The sequence below is a fragment of the Bos grunniens genome, chromosome 6 (genome assembly GCF_055505025.1).
Source record: "Bos grunniens cultivar Pamir isolate PY7600 chromosome 6, Bosgru_T2T1.0, whole genome shotgun sequence".
Classification (NCBI taxonomy): Eukaryota; Metazoa; Chordata; class Mammalia; order Artiodactyla; family Bovidae; genus Bos; species Bos grunniens.
Window position 1 is genome coordinate 20209748 of NC_141170.1, and position 21680 is coordinate 20231427.

The window sequence follows — 21680 nt, forward strand, 5'->3', positions numbered from 1 at the left end:
CTAGTCATGGTATTCCCTCGCACTTTAGCCTGCTCCCTGACACTTTGCCTTCGATTCCTGCTTTTTTTCTGGCTTAGATTTATGCTACTCAAACTGCAGTTCTGGGGACCATCAGTATCACTTGGGAGCTTGTTAGAGAGGCAGAATTCCAGCCGCACCCCCAGATCCCAGGTGATTAGGATGTGCAGTGATTGTTTGGGAAGCACAGACCTAGAAATGAAGGAGGGCACGGCAGCCCACTCCAGTATTCTTGCCTGGAGAATCCCATGGACAGAGGAGCCTGGTGGGCTACAGTCCATGGGGTCGCACAGAGTCGGACACGACTGAAGCGACTTAGCACGCACGCATGATCTAGAATGTTCTTGTCGTGTTTTTCACCTTGACAACTCTCACTTATTCTTCAAAAACTTACCTTTGGAGAGCTGAGGTCAGTTTTCAAGGTCCGTCTGGGTGAGAGGTCCCCAAGCGTACAAGTTTTATATGTAGCATATAAGCTCTTGCCTCTTGCGGGGAGTGGGGCGGTGTCTGTGAGCTTCTCCTGTGACTAAGCACAGAGATATGTAAGGCAGCTTTTCTTCAGAGACGTCAAACAAAACAGTATATTACAGCGGACTGACTGCAGGCACAGATATGTCAATCCAGCTGCCTCTATTAAGCCAGACATTAAAGAGAGTTGCAATTATGTAAAATGAGGCCATTCTTCACACTGAAACTCGTTTTTTGTTTTGGAAAATAGTTATTTTTCATCAACATATTTATGCTAACACGTAATAGGTTTATTGTTATTTTAATGAACTGATCAATTTAATATTCCTGTATGACATGAACAAACACATTTATTTACTTTATAAGCAATCTTGTATTATTGATAAATATTAACATTTAGTATTGATTCAATCAAGGAGATATTTTTAATTTCCCTTATAGTTAATATTGGGCTTCCCAAGTGGCTCAGTGGTAAAGAATCTGCCTGCCAATGCAGGAGACGAAAGAGATATGGGTTCTATCCCTCAGTAGGGATGATCCCCTGGAGAAGGAAATGGCTACCGGGCAACCGGTTCCGGTGTTCTTGCGGGGCCCACCTGTATAGTTCTCTCATTAGATCCTAAGCTCCTTGAGGACTATGACTATGACCAATTCATCTCTCTTATTTATTGAGACTAAAGAAACATGGAGCATCCTCCCAGAATACTCTGGGGACTAAGGAGTATGTTTACTCTCCAGTTTATAGAGAGAGCCTTGGGCAGCCTACACCCAAGAATCGGCTTCAGGGGTGATGATTTGTATATGATGCTCTATCCCTCAGTTGCTAAAGTGAGTGACACATGGACATCACCACCAGCCCTGGGGGTCCTCTGCTCCATGTTTCAGCTGCCTGGAGTCCCACCTCCCGCGGGAGGTAGGGGAGTTCCATGAGCAGCAGCGCCCATTTGTGCCTGGCATCATCACACCAGCAGTCATCTTCCCCTGTGTCCGTGGCTTTCTAACCCGTAAAAGTACAGTGAGAGGACTCAGTTCAGTCTCAGTTCAGTTGCTCAGTCGTGTCTTACTCTTTGCGACCACATGAATTGCAGCACGCCAGGCCTCCCTGTCCATCACCAACTCCCAGAGTTCATTCAAACTCATGTCCATCGAGTCAATGATGCCATCCAGCCATCTCATCCTCTGTCGTCCCCTTCTCCTCCTGCCCCCAATCCCTCCCAGCATCAGAATCTTTTGCAATGAGTCAACTCTTCGCATGAGGTGGCCAAAGTACTGGAGTTTCAGCTTTACCATCATTCCTTCCAAAGAAATCCCAGGACTGATCTCCTTCAGAATGGACTGGTTGGATCTTCTTGCAGTCCAAGGGACTCTCAACAGTCTTCTCCAACACCACAGTTCAAAAGCATCAATTCTTCTGCGCTCAGCCTTCTTCACAGTCCAACTCTCACATCCATACATGACCACAGGAAAAACCATAGCCTTGACTAGACGGACCTTTCTTGGCAAAGTAATGTCTCTGCTTTTGAATATGCTATCTAGGTTGGTCATAACTTTCCTTCCAAGGAGTAAATATCTTTTAATTTCGTGGCTGCAGTCACCATCTGCAGTGATTTTGGAGCCCAGAAAAATAAAATCTGACACTGTTTCTACTGTTTCCCCATCTATTTCTCATGAAGTGATGGGACCGGATGCCATGATCTTCATTTTCTGAACATTGAGCCTTAAGCCAACTTTTTCACTCTCCTCTTTCACTTTCATCAAGAGGCTTTTTAGTTCCTCTTCACTTTCTGCCATAAGGGTGGTGTCATCTGCATATCTGAGGTTATTGATATTTCTCCCGGCAATCTTGATTCCAGCTTGTGTTTCTTCCAGTCCAGCGTTTCTCATGATGTACTCTGCATATAAGTTAAATAAGCAGGGTGACAATATACAGCCTTGACGAACTCCTTTTCCTATTTGGAACCAGTCTGTTGTTCCATGTCCAGTTCTAACTGTTGCTTCCTGACCTGCATACAAATTTCTCAAGAGGCAGATCAGGTGGTCTGGTATTCCCATCTCTTGAAGAATTTTCCACAGTTTATTGTGATCCACACAGTCAGAGGCTTTGGCATAGTCAATAAAGCAGAAATAGATGTTTTTCTGGAACTCTCTTGCTTTTTCTATGATCCAGCGGATGTTGGCAATTTGATCTCTGGTTCCTCTGCCTTTTCTAAAACCAGCTTGAACATCAGGTAGTTCACAGTTCACATATTGCTGAAGCCCGGCTTGCAGAATTTTGATCATTACTTTACTAGCATGTGAGATGAGTGCAATCGTGTGGTAGTTTGAGCATTCTTTGGCATTGCCTTTCTTTGGGATTGGAATGAAAACTGACCTTTTCCAGTCCTGTGGCCACTGCTGAGTTTTCCAAATGTGCTGGCATATTGAGTGCAGCACTTTCACAGCATCATCTTTCAGGATTTGGAATAGCTCAACTGGAATTCCATCACCTCCACTAGCTTTGTTCATAGTGATGCTTTCTAAGGCCCACTTGACTTCACATTCCAGGATGTCTGGCTCTAGGTCAGTGATCACACCATAGTGATTATCTGGGTCATGAAGATCTTTTTTGTACAGTTCTTCTGTGTATTCTTGCCACCTCTTCTTGATATCTTCTGCTTCTGTTAGGTCCATACCATTTCTGTCCTTTATCGAGCCCATCTTTGCATGAAATGTTCCCTTGGTGTCTCTAATTTTCTTGAAGAGATCTGTAGTCTTTCCCATTCTGTTGTTTTCCTCTATTTCTATGCATTGATCGCTGAGGAAGGCTAGATGGTGCCACAGGAGACTCGTTTGGCCATGTATGCTGGGAACTGACTTTGGCCAACTCCAGTGTGAGAGGAGGAAGAAGCCCATGGGAATAGAATCCCACATCATACTAAATTCTACCGCTATTAGGGACAAAAACCGCCATATACCACATCTGCAAGCTTCATGAATCCCTGATCCCTACCATTGAAAAAAATTTTTTTTAATTTTGTATTGAAGTGTATCTGATTAACAATGTTGTGATAGTTTCAGGTGAACAGCAAAGGGACGCAGCCATACGTATACTGTATCCATTCTCCCTGCAAACTCCTCTCCCATCCAGGCTGCCACATAAGCAGAGTTCCCCATGCTATGCACTAGGTCCTTATTGGCTATCCATTTTAAATGTAGCAGTGTGTAGATGTCCATCCCAAACTCCTTAACTATCCCTTTCCCCTATCCTTCCCCCCGCACCCCCAGGGCAACCATAAGTTCATTCTCCAAGTCTGTGAGTCTGTTTCTGTTTTGCGAGTAAGTTCATTTGTATTTCTTTTCAGAGTCTACATAGAATGCATGTCCTTTGCTATTTCCCCTCCTCTCTCTGGCTTGCTCCACTCAGCATGACAATCTCTAGACCCATGCGTGTTGCTGCAAATGACTTTATTTCATTTTTTTAACCCTGCTTCCTGCCCTTTTGGATGCCACAACAAGCCCCTTGCATGGAAGCCATGATGCAGTCGTATCCTCTTCCTGTTGGAATCCAGCAACAGAATTCTGTCAGTGGCTGGACACAGGGTGGAACAAAAGCTTAGGTGATACCACTCTGATCCTGCTGAGAGGTACCTATCTAGTATTTCTAGCCGACCCACATGTTTTGACCACTCATTTTATCAGTGAAAATTTATTTTCCTTATCGTAATTGCAAACTCTTTAGGGCTGGTTGGAGATAACAGTAGTTGAACTCTAGAACAGACCTCTGGTTTATGAACTATGAGAGTTTGTCAAAAGCTAACTAATGAAGTGTGGGTTCCTGATGAGGGTACTTCAGATGTTAATGGACATCCCCTAGGGTGCAGAATAAAGTGTGCACACACACACACATACACACACCCCTGTCTCACACTGTTTATGTTGAAGTATCTTCAAGTAAGTCACAGGCAGTATAACAATATCATTAAGTTCAAATACACACAATATAGTGAAAACTAAATATGGTGGAGTCTCATTTATCTGAAATTCAGCTATGCCATCATTTCATTTAACTGGAATAAAACCAAGAACCTGTGAATAAATAGAATCATCACAGTAGATGCTCAGTACCAATTCACCATATTTCACGGAATCCTCTAACCTCCAAAATACATGTCCCCCTCTTTGCCCCCATAGAAAGAGATCTTTGAATAAATGTCACACTCCTAGTAATTCTGCATTTTCAGTCTCAGCCCCAGTTACCCTCTTTGGCCCTGGCTCAGAGCCTGTGTGTTCTCCATCTGCATGCAAATACAACTTCAACTCTCTAGGGTTTTCAGACCCTTCGCAGATTAAGAGGAGCAAGTTAGAAGGAGACAGGGAAGCTGCTGCAGGTAGGAAAACTGACAAACGGAAATGGCAGCTTTTCAGTGTACCTGAAAATAAAGGTGGAATCAGCAAAATTTAATAAGTCAATATAAGAACTCAGTTCTTATAATGACTGAGTCATATAGTAAGTCAGTTACTTGAGGCCAAGAGCTCTTCATACCTTAACAGACCCTGTGGGAAAAACAGAGTCTAAGGCTCACGCTCATTGTATGAGACACCTGTTTGGCAACATTACAGACGTCTGGACCTCCTCTTTCCTGAGGCTGAGGCCCCTCATTCTCGGCAGTTCTCTGCGCTCCAGCTGGTTTCCGGCAAGTTCATCCTGACAGCGCTATCCTTATGCCCGAGCCTCCTGCACTGGGGCGTCTCTCTTGGTGCTGGAGCCCGTGACACCTCTCAGCACCCATGTTGACAATCCAGAAGTTTCTGTGTGGTGGTAGTGGGGATGTGGGCAATGTAGGGCAGCTGGTAGATGCACTCTTCCCCCCTCTTCCTCCCAGAGGGATTGTTCCAAGTCTCGTCACCCATCTCAGCCACCAGGTTGAGGGGTCAAGCAGTGGCCAGCTCAGGTCAGCCCCCTGACCTTCCCTGCCACCCACATTCTGTCTTCCCGGGACTGAGCTCTCCATATAGAGTAATTCATAGAAGCTTTGGCTTAAGACTTGCCTTTTGAGAAACCCAGGCCAAAATACTCATCACCATCATAGAAGGTCAAGTTATTTCAAAAAATTGATGGTAAAGAACCTGCCTGCATTCAGGGAGACCTAGGTTCGATCCCTGGGTTGGGAAGATCCCCTGGAGAAGGGAACAGCTACCCACTCCAGTATTCTTGCCTGGAGAATCCCATGGACAGAGGAGCCTAGCGGGCTACAGTCCATGGGGTCGCAAAGAGTCAGACATGACTGAGCAACTTTCATTGATTAAGAAGGACCAAAAAATGGGCACAGATTTCCACATACTATTTATTTGGCATATAGAAATTCCCATTAAAATTTTTTATTGTTTAATTTATTTTTGGTTGCACTGGGTCTTGGTGGCTTTGCTCAGGCTTTCTCTAGTTGTGGCAAACAGGGATTACTCTTTTTTTTTAATTTATTTATTTTAATTGGAGGCTAATTACTTTACAATATTGTAGTGGTTTTTGCCATACATTGACATGAATCAGCCATGGGTGTGCATGTGTTCCCCATTCTGAACCTCCCTCCTGCCTCCGTCCCCATCCCATCGCTCTGGGTCATCCCAGTGCACCAGCCCTGAGCACCTGGTCTCATGCATCGAACCTGAACTGGCGGTCTTTTTCACACATGATAATATACATGTTTCAGTGCTATTCTCTCAGATCATCCCACCTTCGCCTTCTCCCACAGAGTTCAAAAGACTGTTCTATACATCTGTGTCTCTTTTGCTGTCTCACATATAGGGTTATCATTACCATCTTTCTAAATTCCATATATATGCGTTAGTATACGGTATTGGTGTTTTTCTTTCTGACTTACTTCACTCTGTACAATAGGCTCCAGTTTCATCCACCTCATTAGAACTGATTCAAATGTATTCTTTTTAATGGCTGAGTAATACTCCATTGTGTCTATGTACCACAGCTTTCTTATCCATTTGTCTGCTGATGGACATCTAGGTTGCTTCTGTGTCCTGGCTGGGGGTTACTCTTCATTGCAGTATTCTGGCTGCTCATTGAGGTGGCTTCTCTCATTTTGGAGCACGGGCTCTAGGGCTCAGGCTCAGCAGTCATGGTGCACAGGCTCAGGTTCTCCATGAGCTTAGGTGCTCCACGGGTTTGTCCACAACACAGCATGTGGAATCTTCCTGGACCAGGGATCGAACCCATGTCCCCTGCATTGGCAGGTGGATTTTTAATCCACTCTGCCACCAGGGAAGTCCAGAAATACCCATCTTTAATGAGGTATAATTGACATAACATTATATTAGTTTCAGGTGAACAACAACATGCTTCAGTATTTGTAGATACTACAGAATGATCACCACAGTAAGTCCAGTTAACATGCCTCACCATACATAGTTACAAATCTTTGTCTCATGATGAGAAATTCTAAGATCCATTCCCCTAGGTACTTTCGAGCATACAACACAGGTATGTAACACAGTTTTATTAACTATAGTCACCATGCACATTATAGACCCAGGACTTAATAATTATAACTGGAAATGTGTGTCTTTTGGCCCCTTTCATGTAGAAATTTCCATTTTGATTCAGATTCCATCTGATGGAACTCCATCTTATCCTTTGCCACAAACAATTTAAAAGAAAGTAGGGGTAATTAAACATTTATACCTTCAGCTAGCAAGAAAACTCAGCTGTCTAAAGTAGTTGTCTTCTTGAGTCTTGACAGCACAATTGTACTGAGGGGTATTGGAAAATGCAATCAGCAGAGTTGGGAGGAGATTTACCAGAATAGGCTTTCTTTCTTTTTTGTATTTATTTACTTTTGGCTGCATTGGGTCTTAGTTGTGGCTAGCGGGCTTGGTTACCCCACCGCTTGTGGGATCTTAGTTCCTCAAACAGGGATCAAACCGACATTCCCTGCACTGGAAGGTGGTCTCTTAACCCCTGGACCGCCAGGGAAGTCCCAGGATAGGCTTTCTGCAGCAAATCAGACTTCAGCTGAGTTCTGAAGGCCCGGAGACCTTTGGAAGGATGGTTCAGCTTGAGTTTAGGAATGGAAACCGCGGGCTAGAAAGCATGCATTGTGCGCAAGGGTGATACTTCTTCCATGTGGAATGGAAAAAACCGTGTTTTGTCAGCCTGTTCTTTTTTGCACGCAACAAGGAACTTAGTCAGCCCACCTAAATCAGTTCGTCTGTAGCAGTTGATATTGATCATGCAAATAGCCAAAATTACTCCAGTGGCTTCTTTCTTGTGCAGAAACCAGCTACTGGTGAGTAACTTATCATTGATAGAGTTTGGGAATCAACCTTGCTCCCTTGGGTGGGGCAAGAGGATTGTAGTCTTGTAACTTGGCTATTGTCCTTTCAGCACAAGATCCACGTGTGAGCACACACACACACACAGAGTGCTATCTACTGTCACCAATTCTATAAAAAATTTTACTGTTAAATAGAGAAGGGAGGACAATCTCGTATTTTAAAGGACCACTCTTAAAAACATTTTTTTAATACATCAAAGGACCACTCTTTAAAATGAATTAAATTTTTCTTACTTAAATCTTAGGCCAGATCCTAAAGGAAACAGAGAAAATAAGACTTAAATAACAACAGCATGATCAAAGCAAAAAGTAGTAACCTAACATATTGGGCTTTCATTCTTTTGGGAATTGAATATCTCTTTGAGAATTTGATGAAAGCTGTGGACCTTGAACCCCAGAAACATGGGAATACAAAAAAAAAGTTTGCATATAATTTCATGGGTCCCAGATTAAAGAAAATGGTTATGTCTTCCCCTGTGATGTTCAGTTTATCTCAGATAGCAAGAGTCGAGGTGGAATGCAGTTTTAAGGGTGCAGTCTTAAGAGAGAAAGTAGATGTGCAGTGACTTTGTTTTAAAGTTATTTTGTAAATAATTGTAATTGTTCATCTTAGTCATCGTATTCTGTTACCATCAGGAGTTAATCTGTTATTCTTATAATTTATTGAGAATGATTGGTAACTAATTAGGAAGGGAGGGAGTAGAGTTGGGGGAAGGAAGGACAGAGACGAAAAATCCTCAAGAGAGACACAGATTGACATAGTGTCTAATCAACTTAAATTTCTAAAGGAGACTGGAGAAACCCTAAATATCAAACAACTGAGGGTGAACTGACTTAATTTTTTTTGGCCAAAGAGGTGGATTCCTGTCATGCAAGTCAACAATTCAGCTACTTATTGGGCACCTGCTGTGTTAACCAGCATTTTGTGTTCAAGGAACTACAAATGATGTGAATTAGATCAAGACAAAGCCTAACCTCAAAGAATTCATCCTGCGCTCATTATGATGGAATCAAAGCTTTGAAAAGGGAAAAGTCCTTTTAACCTTCCTTCCATGGTCTTAGCAATCAATATGTCTGGGCATTTTTCTTCAAGTCCTTCATTGTTAATGAGGTAGGGTTAATGCTCTTTTGTGTTAAAATTCTGCAGTGATGGTGTTTATCTTTTGAAACGCTGCTTAGTGAGCTCATGCAAGCTGTTTGTACAAAGACAAATTAAAATCAAGTAGATGGATGCAACTAGCCTCCACATTCAGACCTCAAAAGCAAATAAAGCTGTAGTCGGAGAGAAAATAAAAATATGTCTTTTTTCCCACACGCTGCAAGTTTCCAACAGAGATGCTTTCGTGGAGAGGCTGGTTGCTGTCTTTGGTTCCTCCATGGGAGGAATTATCCAGAATATGGGAATTATGCATCTAGGTAGTCTAGTTAAAGGTTTTCTTCTAAAGTGAAAGAGTCTAGTTAAAGGTTTTCTTCTAAGGGAATGCTTATTGTGAAGTAGCACAGAGAAAGTGATGTCAAGACTAACTGAGGGTCAAAACAAATCTGGAGTGATTAAAACTTTCTGAAAATACTTCAAATGCAGCCATCATGAAACACTCTCATTTAAAGACACTGAAGCATCTGAGAAGCAGGCTCCAGGGTACAGCGGTGAAGCCTCTTTTCAACTTAATTCAGAGAGTCTGGAAGATTTTCTGAAACCCATCAATGGGCTTCTGTCTTCAGATCTGCCTCCAAACAATCACATATTCCACCTCCTGGTGGTCGATAACAGAGGAGATGAAGGAGGGAATGGTCCGTTCATTTAACCAGCTGCCAGGGCAGAACATCTGTCCTCAGAATAAATGTTTGTTGTAAGCACCCAGATGATTTTGCCTGGTCCCCTACAAGATGTGAAAATTGCAGGGAAGATGAATTTCTGACTTGGCCGTAAGTGGAATCACAGAAGCAAACATGTTTAATCAAGATGCCAGTGACGGCTCATCCCTCATCATTACGATATATTTGAGAACTGTAATTTCTCTCTCATCCATTATATTTGCTTCTTTTCACATTTCCTGAGCTGACTCTGTTTGGAAGTCAGCAGGTCATTTCCCCTTCTTTCATGCTCTAATAGATTTCACTCTCAAGATCTCACACCCCAGCAGCACCGGACTGCTGTGCAAGAGTTACTCAAGGAACAAGAAATGCTTGCAGAGAACAGCAATTTCATTTTCATCTGAAGAAAAATGAGAGTTTTAAGATGTTTATCACACCCATATATATATATATATATATATATGATATATATATATATATATATGATATATATATATATATGAGAATCCCTGATTCTTCTCCATAGAAAAAACTTTTGGTCTCAAGGCCTTTAATGTTTCAATTCTTATTGTGATCCAGTTTATTGGAATAAGGATATTCTTCAAAGCATTGAAAGGTTAGGGCCTGTGTCAATATCTGTGTCCTGTAATCAAAGCCTCCTTGGATGGTAGTGTTGTGGCGTGATGGCATTTGATGTGTGAAAATGGACTGCACGTGCGTACTTGGTCACTTCAGTTGTGTCTGACTCTGCAACTCCATGGACTGTAGCCCACCAGGCTCCTCTGTCCGTGGGATTCTCCAAGCAAGAATACTGGAGTGGGTTGCCATGCCCTCCACTAGGGGTTCTGCCCCACCCAGGGATCGAAACTGCACCTCTTAAAGCCTCCTGCATTGGCAGGTGAGTTTTTTGTTGTTGCTGTTTTTACCACTAACGCTACCTGGAAAGCCCAGTGGACTGCATATCTTGGGCTAAATGCTGAAAACCATCTCCCCACTTTGATAGTGGTGTCATGAGCAACTGTGAGATGGGAACTGAAAGGTTTCCAACATCTATTGTGGGCCTGGAAAAGAAAACAACGGTCTCAAAGGCTCTTGCTGAATCATCTAACTTTGGGGAAAACAAAACTGAACTTTAAGTCCTGTCCTGATGCTCCGGGCCGGTTGCATCTACCTGGGACTTATCACCCCCTGCCCAGAAACCTCCCACCGCCTACATCTGCCCGGGAATTACTGCCCCCTGCCCAGGGGACTTATCACCCCCTGCCCAAAATCTCCCACCCCCTGTTCAACTACAAATGCCATCTCAACTAAAGATTACCCAAAATGCCCCGCCTGACTAACGCTTCCCTTATCGCTTCCACAAACCTCCCTTTAAATATGAAGCCTCCCTGATCCCTCGCACGCTCAGCCTGGTTGGTAGGTCGACTGTTGCCCCTCCTTGCCTGAATACAGGTAACCTACCTCCATTGAGGTCGTCTCTCCTTTTCTGCCTTGGCCCGAACTATATCTTACATCCTACCTCCAGTTTAATGAGTGATATCTGAGCATAAGCTTCTAGGTCATTCTCTGAGCTGCCAAATATGCTACATTTTTGGCAACATTTAAGATTAACAGCCAGTCTAACAGGTTTGGTCTTTTCTTGGAAATGTGAGTGACTTCCTCCCTGTCTCTCTGTGAACACTTACAAGCTGTCATCTTAAAGCTCCAGGACACGCCTCCCGAGTTACTGTAAGGTGAGCTGAGTGCTTTGACTTTTGTGATTTTGGCTTAAACGTGTGAGTCTCTGGTTTCGGATCTATAAAGGAGAGCTACTCTTCTGTGGGTCATTCTCAGATTCATACCGCCCCTTCTCTCTTTCTTCACCCCTTTCTTTTTCTTTCTCCCTTGATGATTTTAGAAGGCTTCTCCTATCTCCTTTCTTTTCCTATCAGATAACTCCCATCTGAGTGTTCACACTGGTTTCTGCTATACAGCAAAGTGAACCAGCTATGTGTACACATATATCCCCTCCCTCTTGAACCTCCCTCCCATCTCACTCCCATCCCACCCCTCTAGGTCATCACAGAGCCCCGAGCTGAGCTCCCCATGCTGGCATTAGTATTTGCTCCTCACAAGAACCGCATGTGGTATTGTAATTCCTGCTTGTGTTGGACACCTCTTGTGCCCACCTCACACTCCCAGCCCACCTTTTCACTCCTGTAGCTACCTGTGGCACAAGTGTAACTCACCGGCAACGTGCCCAGCCATACTGCCTACTTCCTGCCCTGGCTTCTCTGCCGCCCCCACCTGAGATGCCCGTGACTACACTCAGCCATTCAGACCCAAGCAAACCTGGAAGTGTGAGAGAGCTGACATCCCACGTAGACCCCTTGACCAAAGAGGAACTGGAGCCAACGGGAAAATAGTCCCCTTTTCATTCCTAGAGAGAATTCTGAGCTATCATGTGTCCCATGGAGGTCCCGCAGCAGTGGGCACCCACAGCTTGACTCTCCCCTCCTTTCATTTCCCTCTTCCCAGCTGCCCACTCCTGTTACTCGAGGTCACTTCCCCAAATGAACTACCCGCATATAAGCCCTTGCCTCATGCTCTGTTTGGGGAACCATCTCACTGTGTACACAGAGACTGGAAGAACAAAGAGAGGCTTGTTTTCCGTGAAGTCAGACCTGGACTCACGTCAGATTTCTTCACCTCCCACATCTCATTTCCTCAAGCTGCGCCCCATCCAGGTTCATACATGCGCCTTTTAACAGAGGCCTCCCACGAGCTGGGTCAGCCGAAGGAAAACCGAGGAGAAAACGGCTGTGACCAGGCAGCTTTGTTTTGTTTTGTTGTTTTGGAGTGGGGCAGGGGTTGGTTTATTTTTTAGCCAAACTGCACAGCCTGTGGGATCTTAGTTCCTTGACCAAGGATCGAACCTGTGGCCCCTGCAGTGGAAGCGTGGAGTCTTAACCACTGGACATCCAGGGAAGTTCTGAAACAGGCAGCTTTGAACATTTTCATTTCACAGCCCCTTCATGCCCCTGCTAAGAGCCTGTGCCACACAGCCAAAGGTTTCACACGACCGGAGCAGGGACCCTTGTCAAATTTGTCTTGGTACCACTAGCCCTTGGGGCCTGGTATACAGGAGGTGCTCAGGAAACACTTGCTGGGTACTCAAGTCCAGCAAGCAAACTATTGATGGTTTATTTTTAATCTTTGCTTTATACGTGGCCATGTTTGTTCATATATTTGTTTATTTTTATGCTGGTTTGGAACGTAATTGCGGATGGACAGAGAGTGAGAGGGTAACAGGCAGGAAGGCCAGGGGTCTCCTAAAGGAGGAAATAGCCTGCAAGTGTCAGACATTTTTCTCTCTCTTAAGCGGCAGGAGGAAACAAACTAGCGATATTTTTTCCTTCTCTATACAAATTTAAAAGGAGGTTTCTCTTAAAATACTGTGTTGCCATAATGACACCTGGTTTCACCTGAAGTTAACTATTCTCAAACCTAGAGATGACCAATGCATTTCTCTTATGGAAATGTTTGTCTTAAGCTATGCTAACGTGCTATGCATTTACCCCAGACTCTGTCTTCAAGTCGGTTCAGCCTCTTGGCTCAGAACCTACTTGACAAACCGGTATGTTATATTCAGATAGTGTTCCCCTAATCTATGTAAACGAAACTATTTGTATGGTGATCTGCCCTTCTTCAAGATTCAAGTTCATCATTTTATGGCCCAGGATGAACCATTTGGTGCCAAGATTATCCCAAAATGCATCTTATGGCTGAGGGGCCTGGTGCCATTCTGAGTTCTAAGGCATTCCTTTCTTACATTAACAGACGGCTAGTCACTATATAACATCCAGCTGAAGACTAGCAGGGGGGTACTCTTTCTGCCCGCTTCTGATGCCTATGTCAGAAGCTTTCTCTACCTCCTTTATACTTTAATAAAACCTTATTACTCAAAAGCTCTGAGCGATCAAGCCTCGTCTCTGGCCCCAGATTGAATTCTCCTCTGGGGGCCAAGAATTCCGGCGTCTTTTTTCATTCAACGACCTTTCAAGAACATTTAAGGAAGGGTTGTTTACCTTTTTCCCAAGCTACATTAAAACAGATTCACATGCCTGCAAAGTATTCAAAGAATATTAGATATTTCTTGAAATTATGGTTGAAAAAAACACAACTGTTTGTCGGGTTGACTGACTGGTGAAAGAAATAGAAGCCATCAAACTGTGGCTTGTAGGACACACGCTCTGAGATGCGTGGGTTTCACCTGTACCAATTGTTTAATACTTGAAATTCTGAAGTTTGCAGCAGGTCCTACCACTTCCTATAACTTCTGCCTTCCCTAATTCTCAAGTTGGTATTACCTGCCTAGCCCTGGTAGGTGGATGGGTTTGTGACCCCCACACAGAGACACACATCAGGCTCCAAGAGCCTGGCATCATTCCTGACTCCCCCTGCAGCTTGCTCACTCCCCCCCACCACCGTCAACAGGTGCCCCGTGGCAGCGTGACCCCCTCCTCTTTCCAGGTATTACAAGATCACCGTGGTGCTCATGTGCTTCGTAGTCCCCACGCTGGTGCCCTGGTACATCTGGGGAGAAAGCCTGTGGAACTCCTACTTCCTGGCCTCCATCCTCCGCTACACCATCTCACTCAACGTCACCTGGCTGGTGAACAGTGTTGCCCACATGTACGGAAACCGGCCCTATGACAAGCACATCAGCCCTCGGCAGAACCCGCTCGTCACCCTGGGTGCCATTGGTGAGTGTCGGGTGGGAACCCCTGGGGACAGTGGGTGTTCAGACCTTCTTGGCTTCTCGGGGGTTTTGTGGGACGTGTCAGGAGAGGCAAGGGAGTGGAGAGGACTGGAATGAACTTGGGCTTTGGCGTTAGAATCCTGGCTCGTGGACAAGCCTCTTACTCTCTGGTTTACAGCTTTATTATTTGTGAAATGGAAACAGGAATACCTGCTTCATAAGGGTGTTACGGGTTTGATCCCTGGGTTGGGAAGATGTCCTGGAGAAGGAAGGAAATAGCAACCCACTCCAGTGTTCTTGCCTAGAGAATCCCCATAGACAGAGGAGCTTGGGGGGCTACAGTCCATGGGGTCGCAAAGAGTCAGATCCGACTGAGGGACTCACACTTTCAAGGGTGTTACGAGAATTAAATAAGATACTGTATGTCATCTGCTTAGTATGGTACCTGGCACATAGTAGGTAATCAGTAATTAGCAGCTATTTATTTTTACGCTAGCCATTTCCCTACTAAAGGAGGAGTCGCAGTTGATGTCGCTCTCAAACTGCCTGACCACTCTTAGCCTCAGCTGTCCAGCATTTGGCTGACCATTTAAAAAGGCCCTCAAACAGAGGGATGGAGAGAAACGGGACCTTGACAATCTCATGGGTCCGCAAAATGGTTAAGAGTCAGTCTGACAGGCTTAGTTGAGGCTTGGTTCCTCTGCTCAATCTCTGGGCAAGTTATCTGGCTCCTCCCCACCTTGTGTTCTCATCTGTAAAGTGGAGATAAGAGTAGCGTTGACCTTCACCCGGGGTCACCACAGGGTTAGGTTACCTAGTGTTTGCAGCAGGGCTTAGCAGGAAACAAACCTTCAGGGATGTTGTTTTCCTTACTAGCCTAATGGTCTTAGGCAAGTAACTTGTCCCTTCTGTGCACTTCCATCCTCATTTTAAAGTAGGGTTAATCACAGCAGCTAGCTGAGTGATGTGAGGATTATAAGCATTAAAACCCTTTGAAGAATGCAGCCCTGTGATTGGCACACAATAAGTGATTAATAAATGTTACCAGGACTTCCCTGGTAGCTTAGCTGGTAAAGAATCCTCCTGCAATGCAGGAGACCCGGGTTCAATTCCTGGATTGGGAAGATCCCCTGGAGAAGGGGTAGGCTACCCACTCGAGTATTCTTGGGCTTCCCTGGTGGCTCAGTTTGTAAAGAATCTGCCTGCAATGCGGGAGACCTGGGTTCGGTCCCTGGGTTGGGAAGATCCTCTGGAAGAGGGCATGGCAAACCACTCCAGTATTCTTGCCTGGAGAATCCCCATGGACAGAGGAGCCTGGCGGGCTGCAGTCCTTGGCGTTGCAAAGAGTTGGACATGACTGAGCGACTAAGCACAGCTGTGTCTTGATAGAAGCATTTCGGGCTTCTGTATAAGCTGAGCTTGAGCTCAAGACCAAACCCAGGAAGGAAGTTTCCTGCTGTTAAGTATAAACAGTCTCTGCATCATTCTGCAATGAATTTCTGCCATCATGGTGTAAGGGTCACCCATTCATTAAGACCCTAGGGATCTTGTGTTGACAAGAGCAATGTAAGTTGAATAAACACCAGATTTAGCTTTGGGAATAACTTGATAAGCAGAGAGAAAAGTGTGAGCTTCCTGATCCCTCCTATTGTTTTCTCTTCATCTCACTCTTTGTCTTCAGTAAGAATTGTGGTGAGGGAAGCCACATCCAGTGGTGACTCTGACAGTGGACGAGAGTGGGCACCATGCATCTGTTACCACCTTACATAGGGGATGGTGGGCCAGGAAACCAAGGAATGTGGCTATGACACAGGTCCTGAAAAACTGGGTGTTGGCTTGAAGGCTCTCAAGGTCTACACTGAACTCTCAGTCAGCTTTCCTGATAAAGGTCATTAGAAGACTCTTATTACATCAGCCATATGGGAGACCGGGGAATATGTTCACAGTTCTTTGAACAGTGCCTGTTTCTGAAAAATACGGGGAAACTCTACAACTCTAGTCCAAGAATGATGAGCGTGGAGGGACAGGGTAGAAAAGACCTAAATTAAAAAGAAAATCACAGACCACAGACTGATCCATCTGATGGACTCATCATACAGCAGAATCTTCCAAATGTGGTCAATAGAAGAACTGTATGATGACCAGTAGCCACTTAAGAAGTAAAGGAGGAATCTGGTGGTTCCTCAAATGGTTAAAAATAGTTACTATAGGATACAGCAACTCCACTCCTAAATTTATACCCTAGAGAAAAGATAGTGTATGTCCACATAAAAACTTGTATATGAGTGTTCATAGCAGCATTATTCATGATAGCTATACAGTAGAAATATACCAGATGTCACTCACCTGATGAATGGATGAATGCAATGTGGTATGTATATCCCATACCATAGAATTCTCTTCAGCAATAAAAACAGATGAAGTACTGATACCTGCTACAACCTTGAAAACAGTATACTGAGTGAAAGAAGCTAGTTGCAAAAGACTGCATATTATTTGATTTCATTTACATAAAATGTTCAGAATAAGCCAATCTATGGAGACTGTATTAGTAAAGATTCTCCAGGCAAGTGAACGTAAAATTTGCTCAGTCAAGTCCGACTCTTTGTGACAGTATATATGTGTGTGTGTATATATAAGAAGAAAATGGCAACCCACTCCAGTATCCTTGCCTGGGAAATCCCATGGACAGGGGAGCCTGGCGGGCTATGGTCCTGGGGTCACAAAGAGTCAGAGATTATATATATATATATATACACACATGGTAGTTTAGTTGCTAAGTTGTCTCCAACTCTTAGCTCCTCTGTCTGTGGAATTTCCCAGGCAAGGATACTGGAATATATATATGCAATTATATATATATGTATATACACACATATATATATATATAATATTGCTTATAATAAGTCTCTCTCTACCTATATATTGGGTATATTCTGTAAGATCATATGGAAACCTGACTGAACTTTTTGGCCAACCCAATATATATCCATATAGAAACAGTAGGATTTCTAAATCTATATAAAGGTAGATATATTCTGTTTCTGTGTGTATTTACGGGAACAGGGCAGGGAAAGGAGGAGAGATTTAGGATGAGGAACTGGCTGGTGAGATTACAGAGGCTGAGTCCCACTGTCTGCCATCCGAAAGCGGGAGACCCTGGAAAGCCAGTGGTATAATTAAATCTGAGTACAAAGGCCTGAGAACTAGGGGAGCTGATGATGCAGATCCCAGTCTGAGGGTAGGAGAAGATGAAATAGACATTCAATCAGTGTGTCTGGAAAATAGGGGGCAATTCCTCCTCCAAGCCTTTAAGGGACTGAAAGAAAGTGAATTCGCTCAGTCATGTCCGACTTTTTTCGACCCCATGGACTGTAGCCTACCAAGCTCCTCTGCCGTGGGATTTTCCAGGCAATAATACTGGAGTGGATTGCCATTTCCTTCTTAAGGGACTGGCTGATGCCAACTCACATGGAGGAGGACCATCTACTTTACTGACTCCATTGCTTCAAATGCTAATCTCATCCAGAAACACCTTCACAGACACCCAGAAATAAGGGTTAATCTGCGCACTCCTTGGCCAGTCAGGTTAACATGCAAAATTAACCATCACAGAGGAAGAAAGTAGGACTGGAAGGATGGGGGGATGGATGGGGCTCAACATCCATCCATCCTTGGGGAGTGGGGTTTCTTTTTAGGTAGTGAAAACGTTGTAAAGATGTAAAGATCGTTGTGGGGATGCCTGCACAACTCTGCAAATATACTGAGAGCCATTAACTTGGATACTTTAAATGGGTGAATTGTGTGGTGAATTACATCTCAATAAAGCTGTTTGAGAAAAATGAAAAAAGATGTGAGACTCCTCCTGAAAACACCCCGGGGGAGGGGCAGTAAGGGAGGAAAAGTTACTCACTGCGAAGGGAAGAGTAATATATAGGCAGATTTTGGATATTTAAAGATCCAACTCCTTAATTCACTTACTTACGGGAACGATTATCATTTATCTCTTCCGAGCTTTCCCAAGAAGTCTTCCTTTAATCCCTTCAGTCGACAGAGGCTATTTTTCTTTCATGAACATACATCAAAATGATGATCTGTTATCAGCTATTCGGCATTTAGCTTCCGAAGTACAGCTCTAAAGTCATGGGAGCATGTCACCAGTTCATGGGAAAATTCATCTTGAGACTTTATGCTGATAACTTTATTGTTATTTTTCTGTTCCTATCATTTGTCTAGCCAATTCAGTGAATGCTGCCTAAGGGCAGACGGCAAGTACAGTAAGTCCCCTACATACGAACACGTTCGATTCTGAGACCAAGTTCGGAAGTCCGGTTTGTTCAGAAATCCAACAAAGTTAGCCTAGGTAGCCATCTAACACAATTGGCTATATAATACTGAACTGTAATAGGTCTCTAATACTTTTCACATAGATAATACATACATAAAAAGCAAACAAAAAATAAAGCATCTCTAATCTTACAGTCCAGTACCTTGAAATGCATGCACAGTACAACAGATGGCATACAACACGTCTTTGCAGGTTTGTACATAGGGGACCTTCCGTAAGTTTTTTGTACCCCATGGAGCCTAACACAGGGTCTTGCAATCTCGTGGCATTTCAAAGCTCTGCAGAGAGGTGCCGATAGTGTTATTTCAAGCCTTCTTTGTCTTCCAGGTGAAGGTTTCCATAACTACCATCACACCTTTCCCTTTGACTACTCTGCGAGTGAATTTGGCTTAAATTTCAACCCAACCACCTGGTTCATTGACTTCATGTGTTGGCTGGGGCTAGCCACTGACCGCAAACGGGCAACCAAGCAGATGATCGAAGCCCGGAAAGCCCGGACTGGAGACGGGAGCGCCTGACTCTGGATCCTCCATCTTCGCCCGCTGTCAACGACGCCTCCGTTCATGGCCTTTGTTACTACACTTATCTTGTTCATTGGATCGTGGGAGGGGGCGCAAGCTGGGGAGAGAACAGAATCCACGCAGTTTGGGGGTTTTTTTCGTTGGTCTCAAAATAATGTCAAGATACAAACTATCAATGAAAAGAATTTTTTAAAAGTCAGTGTAACTATGCTTTAACACTAGAACGCGGACATGTGATTTAATCGCTGTAGCTACAACATGTCATTCAAACATACATCGTCATGTGCTGGTACTTGTACGTGATGTTAACCCTGACAGGATGAAGGAATTTCATATTCTTTCAGTGTGATTCAGGAGAGCCTTTGTTTTCTGTTTTAAACCCAACCTTATTTTTAAACAGACTATCTGAAGGAGCAGAGAGGCAGGGTGGAAGACAAGAGAGAGAGTCTAAGTAGTAAGGAAAGAATGTTTCTGCTTTGTAATTATTGTGTGTGTGTGTTGTTGTTTTAAAGTAAGAAAATTGAAAATGTTAAAAAATGAGAATACAGGAAATGGCTCTCTTATTTTTTTGCCCTGTTTCCAGCTTGTTAATGTTCCGCTTTCTTTGCTTCAAGGGGTCTGTTCACTGCTCAGCTAGTTTTGTGTCCTGAGCTGTCCGTCCAGCTGACCCTATAATCAGTGCCTGTTTTAAGTGTTTGATTTTGTTCTCTTTGCTATTGTCGGTTTAAGGTGTAGAACTCAGAAGTGCCAGACATCAAGTGAAGCTCAAAGGAAGCTCTCATTTAAATGTTTAGACACCTAATTTATATTCTAATTGATCCTAGCCACTGGTGCATGTACTTTACCTACTCCTGCTAAATAAGCATATTAATTTTCCACACCAGGTCATCAGATCTGAATAACCAACAGTTATCTAGAACTCAGTGTCTACAAATGTTTCACCTGCATGCGGCCTTCATTGATTTTGCAGCAAGACATAAAGTGATCATTATGTAGCCTCTGGATTTTAAAAAAATCTGTGTGTTAAGTTGCCTTGTAAAGAGCATGTCGAATTAATGGGACAGCGTGCCCTTTGTGTTAGATGTTAGAGCAAAAGAGAGCCTTATAGTTTGGCATCAGAGCACTTCGAAGATAGTGCTGCAAAGATAGGGAAGATGTAGGATTTAAATTTACATTTTTGAAAAGAAGTGACGCCGGTAAGGAATTGTCATAATAAAGTTCTTCATCCAGCAGGTGTTTAACGGTGTTATTTTTGCCATTAATAATGTGTAAACTATAAGTGATTCACAATAAATGATTATGAATTCGTTGGTGTTCCTGACCTGATACTTAAACCCAGTTTGAATGTCCCTCAAGGGTGCCTTATGCTTTGTGACGACCACATAATGCACATTTGATTTGGGCTCTGGGCTAACAACAGCCCCTAAGACGGGACCTCTCCTATCCCATCAGTCTTACGCATAACCAGAGGGAAAATCAGCAGGTTTTATTTGGACTGTAGAGCAGCAGTCCCCAACCTTTGGCACCGGGGACTGGTTTTGTGAAAGACGGTTTTTTCACAGACTTGGGGGGTGGTGTGTGTTTTTGGGGGGGTGGTTTCGGAATGATTCAAATGCATTACAATTATTGTGCACTTTATTGCATCAGCTCTACCTCAGGTCATCAGGCATTAGATCCCAGAGTTTGGGGACCCCTGCTGCCCCAGTGGTGTCACTTCACAGTCACCAACACCTCTGCTTGTACTGCTTCGAGCTGACACGTGGGAACCCAACTCCTACATGTCATCAAAACATCATGAAGCATCCCTTCCTCCCCACAGCCCTGCCGAGGCGGGCAGATGGACTCAACTCTCACTCCAGCCCTGCCTCTCAGCTCTGCCCCATGCCATGCTCCTCACTCTCTGCCCATCTTTTGCCCCAAAGCAGTGCCCTGGCCATCAGCTGTCAACGTCCTAGCCTGCCTGCAGTTGAGTGGGAGGCCAGCTCTCGGTGGGGGCCAGACTGGATTTCATTCCTAAGGACTCTAACGAGGCATTGTTCAGCTGCTTTGTACCCTAAAGATATGTTGCTAAGACCTTGAATGCAGTGTTGGTAGAATGTAGATATAGTCCAAGACGAATCTATATCCACCTGAACTAAAATAACCCTGATTGGCCATATTTCTGTGAACTTTTGACCCCTCAAAGTACTAAACTTATTTGCTTGTCTATTAATAGAAAAGATTACACTTGGAATCTTTGTAATCTTCTCACAAAAGGAAGCTGTTTCACAGCTAATCCAAGTAAATCCAGAACCTCTGGATTTACACTCCTCCGAACTTGAGTGCCACGTTTTTTTTCTTTTTTCTTTTTTTAATCTATTTTGGTTGTGCTTCATGGAATGTGGGCTCTTTCTTAGTTCCCCACCCAGGGATTGAACTGCAGCCCCTGTATTGGAATCGAGAAG

General features: G+C 44.0%; 1 protein-coding gene across 2 annotated transcripts in view; it reads left to right on the forward strand.

The window, feature by feature from the left end:
• Positions 1-20543, forward strand: part of SCD5 (stearoyl-CoA desaturase 5) — a 175896-nt gene extending 155353 nt beyond the window's left edge. For both annotated transcript variants that reach the window (XM_086405120.1, XM_086405121.1), the window contains exons 4-5: positions 14139-14371; positions 19043-20543. In XM_086405120.1, the coding sequence (XP_086261246.1) occupies positions 14139-14371; positions 19043-19233 (424 nt within the window). In that variant the 3' untranslated portion in view covers positions 19234-20543. The remainder of the gene's footprint in view (positions 1-14138; positions 14372-19042) is intronic.
• The last annotated feature ends 1137 nt before the right edge of the window (positions 20544-21680 follow it).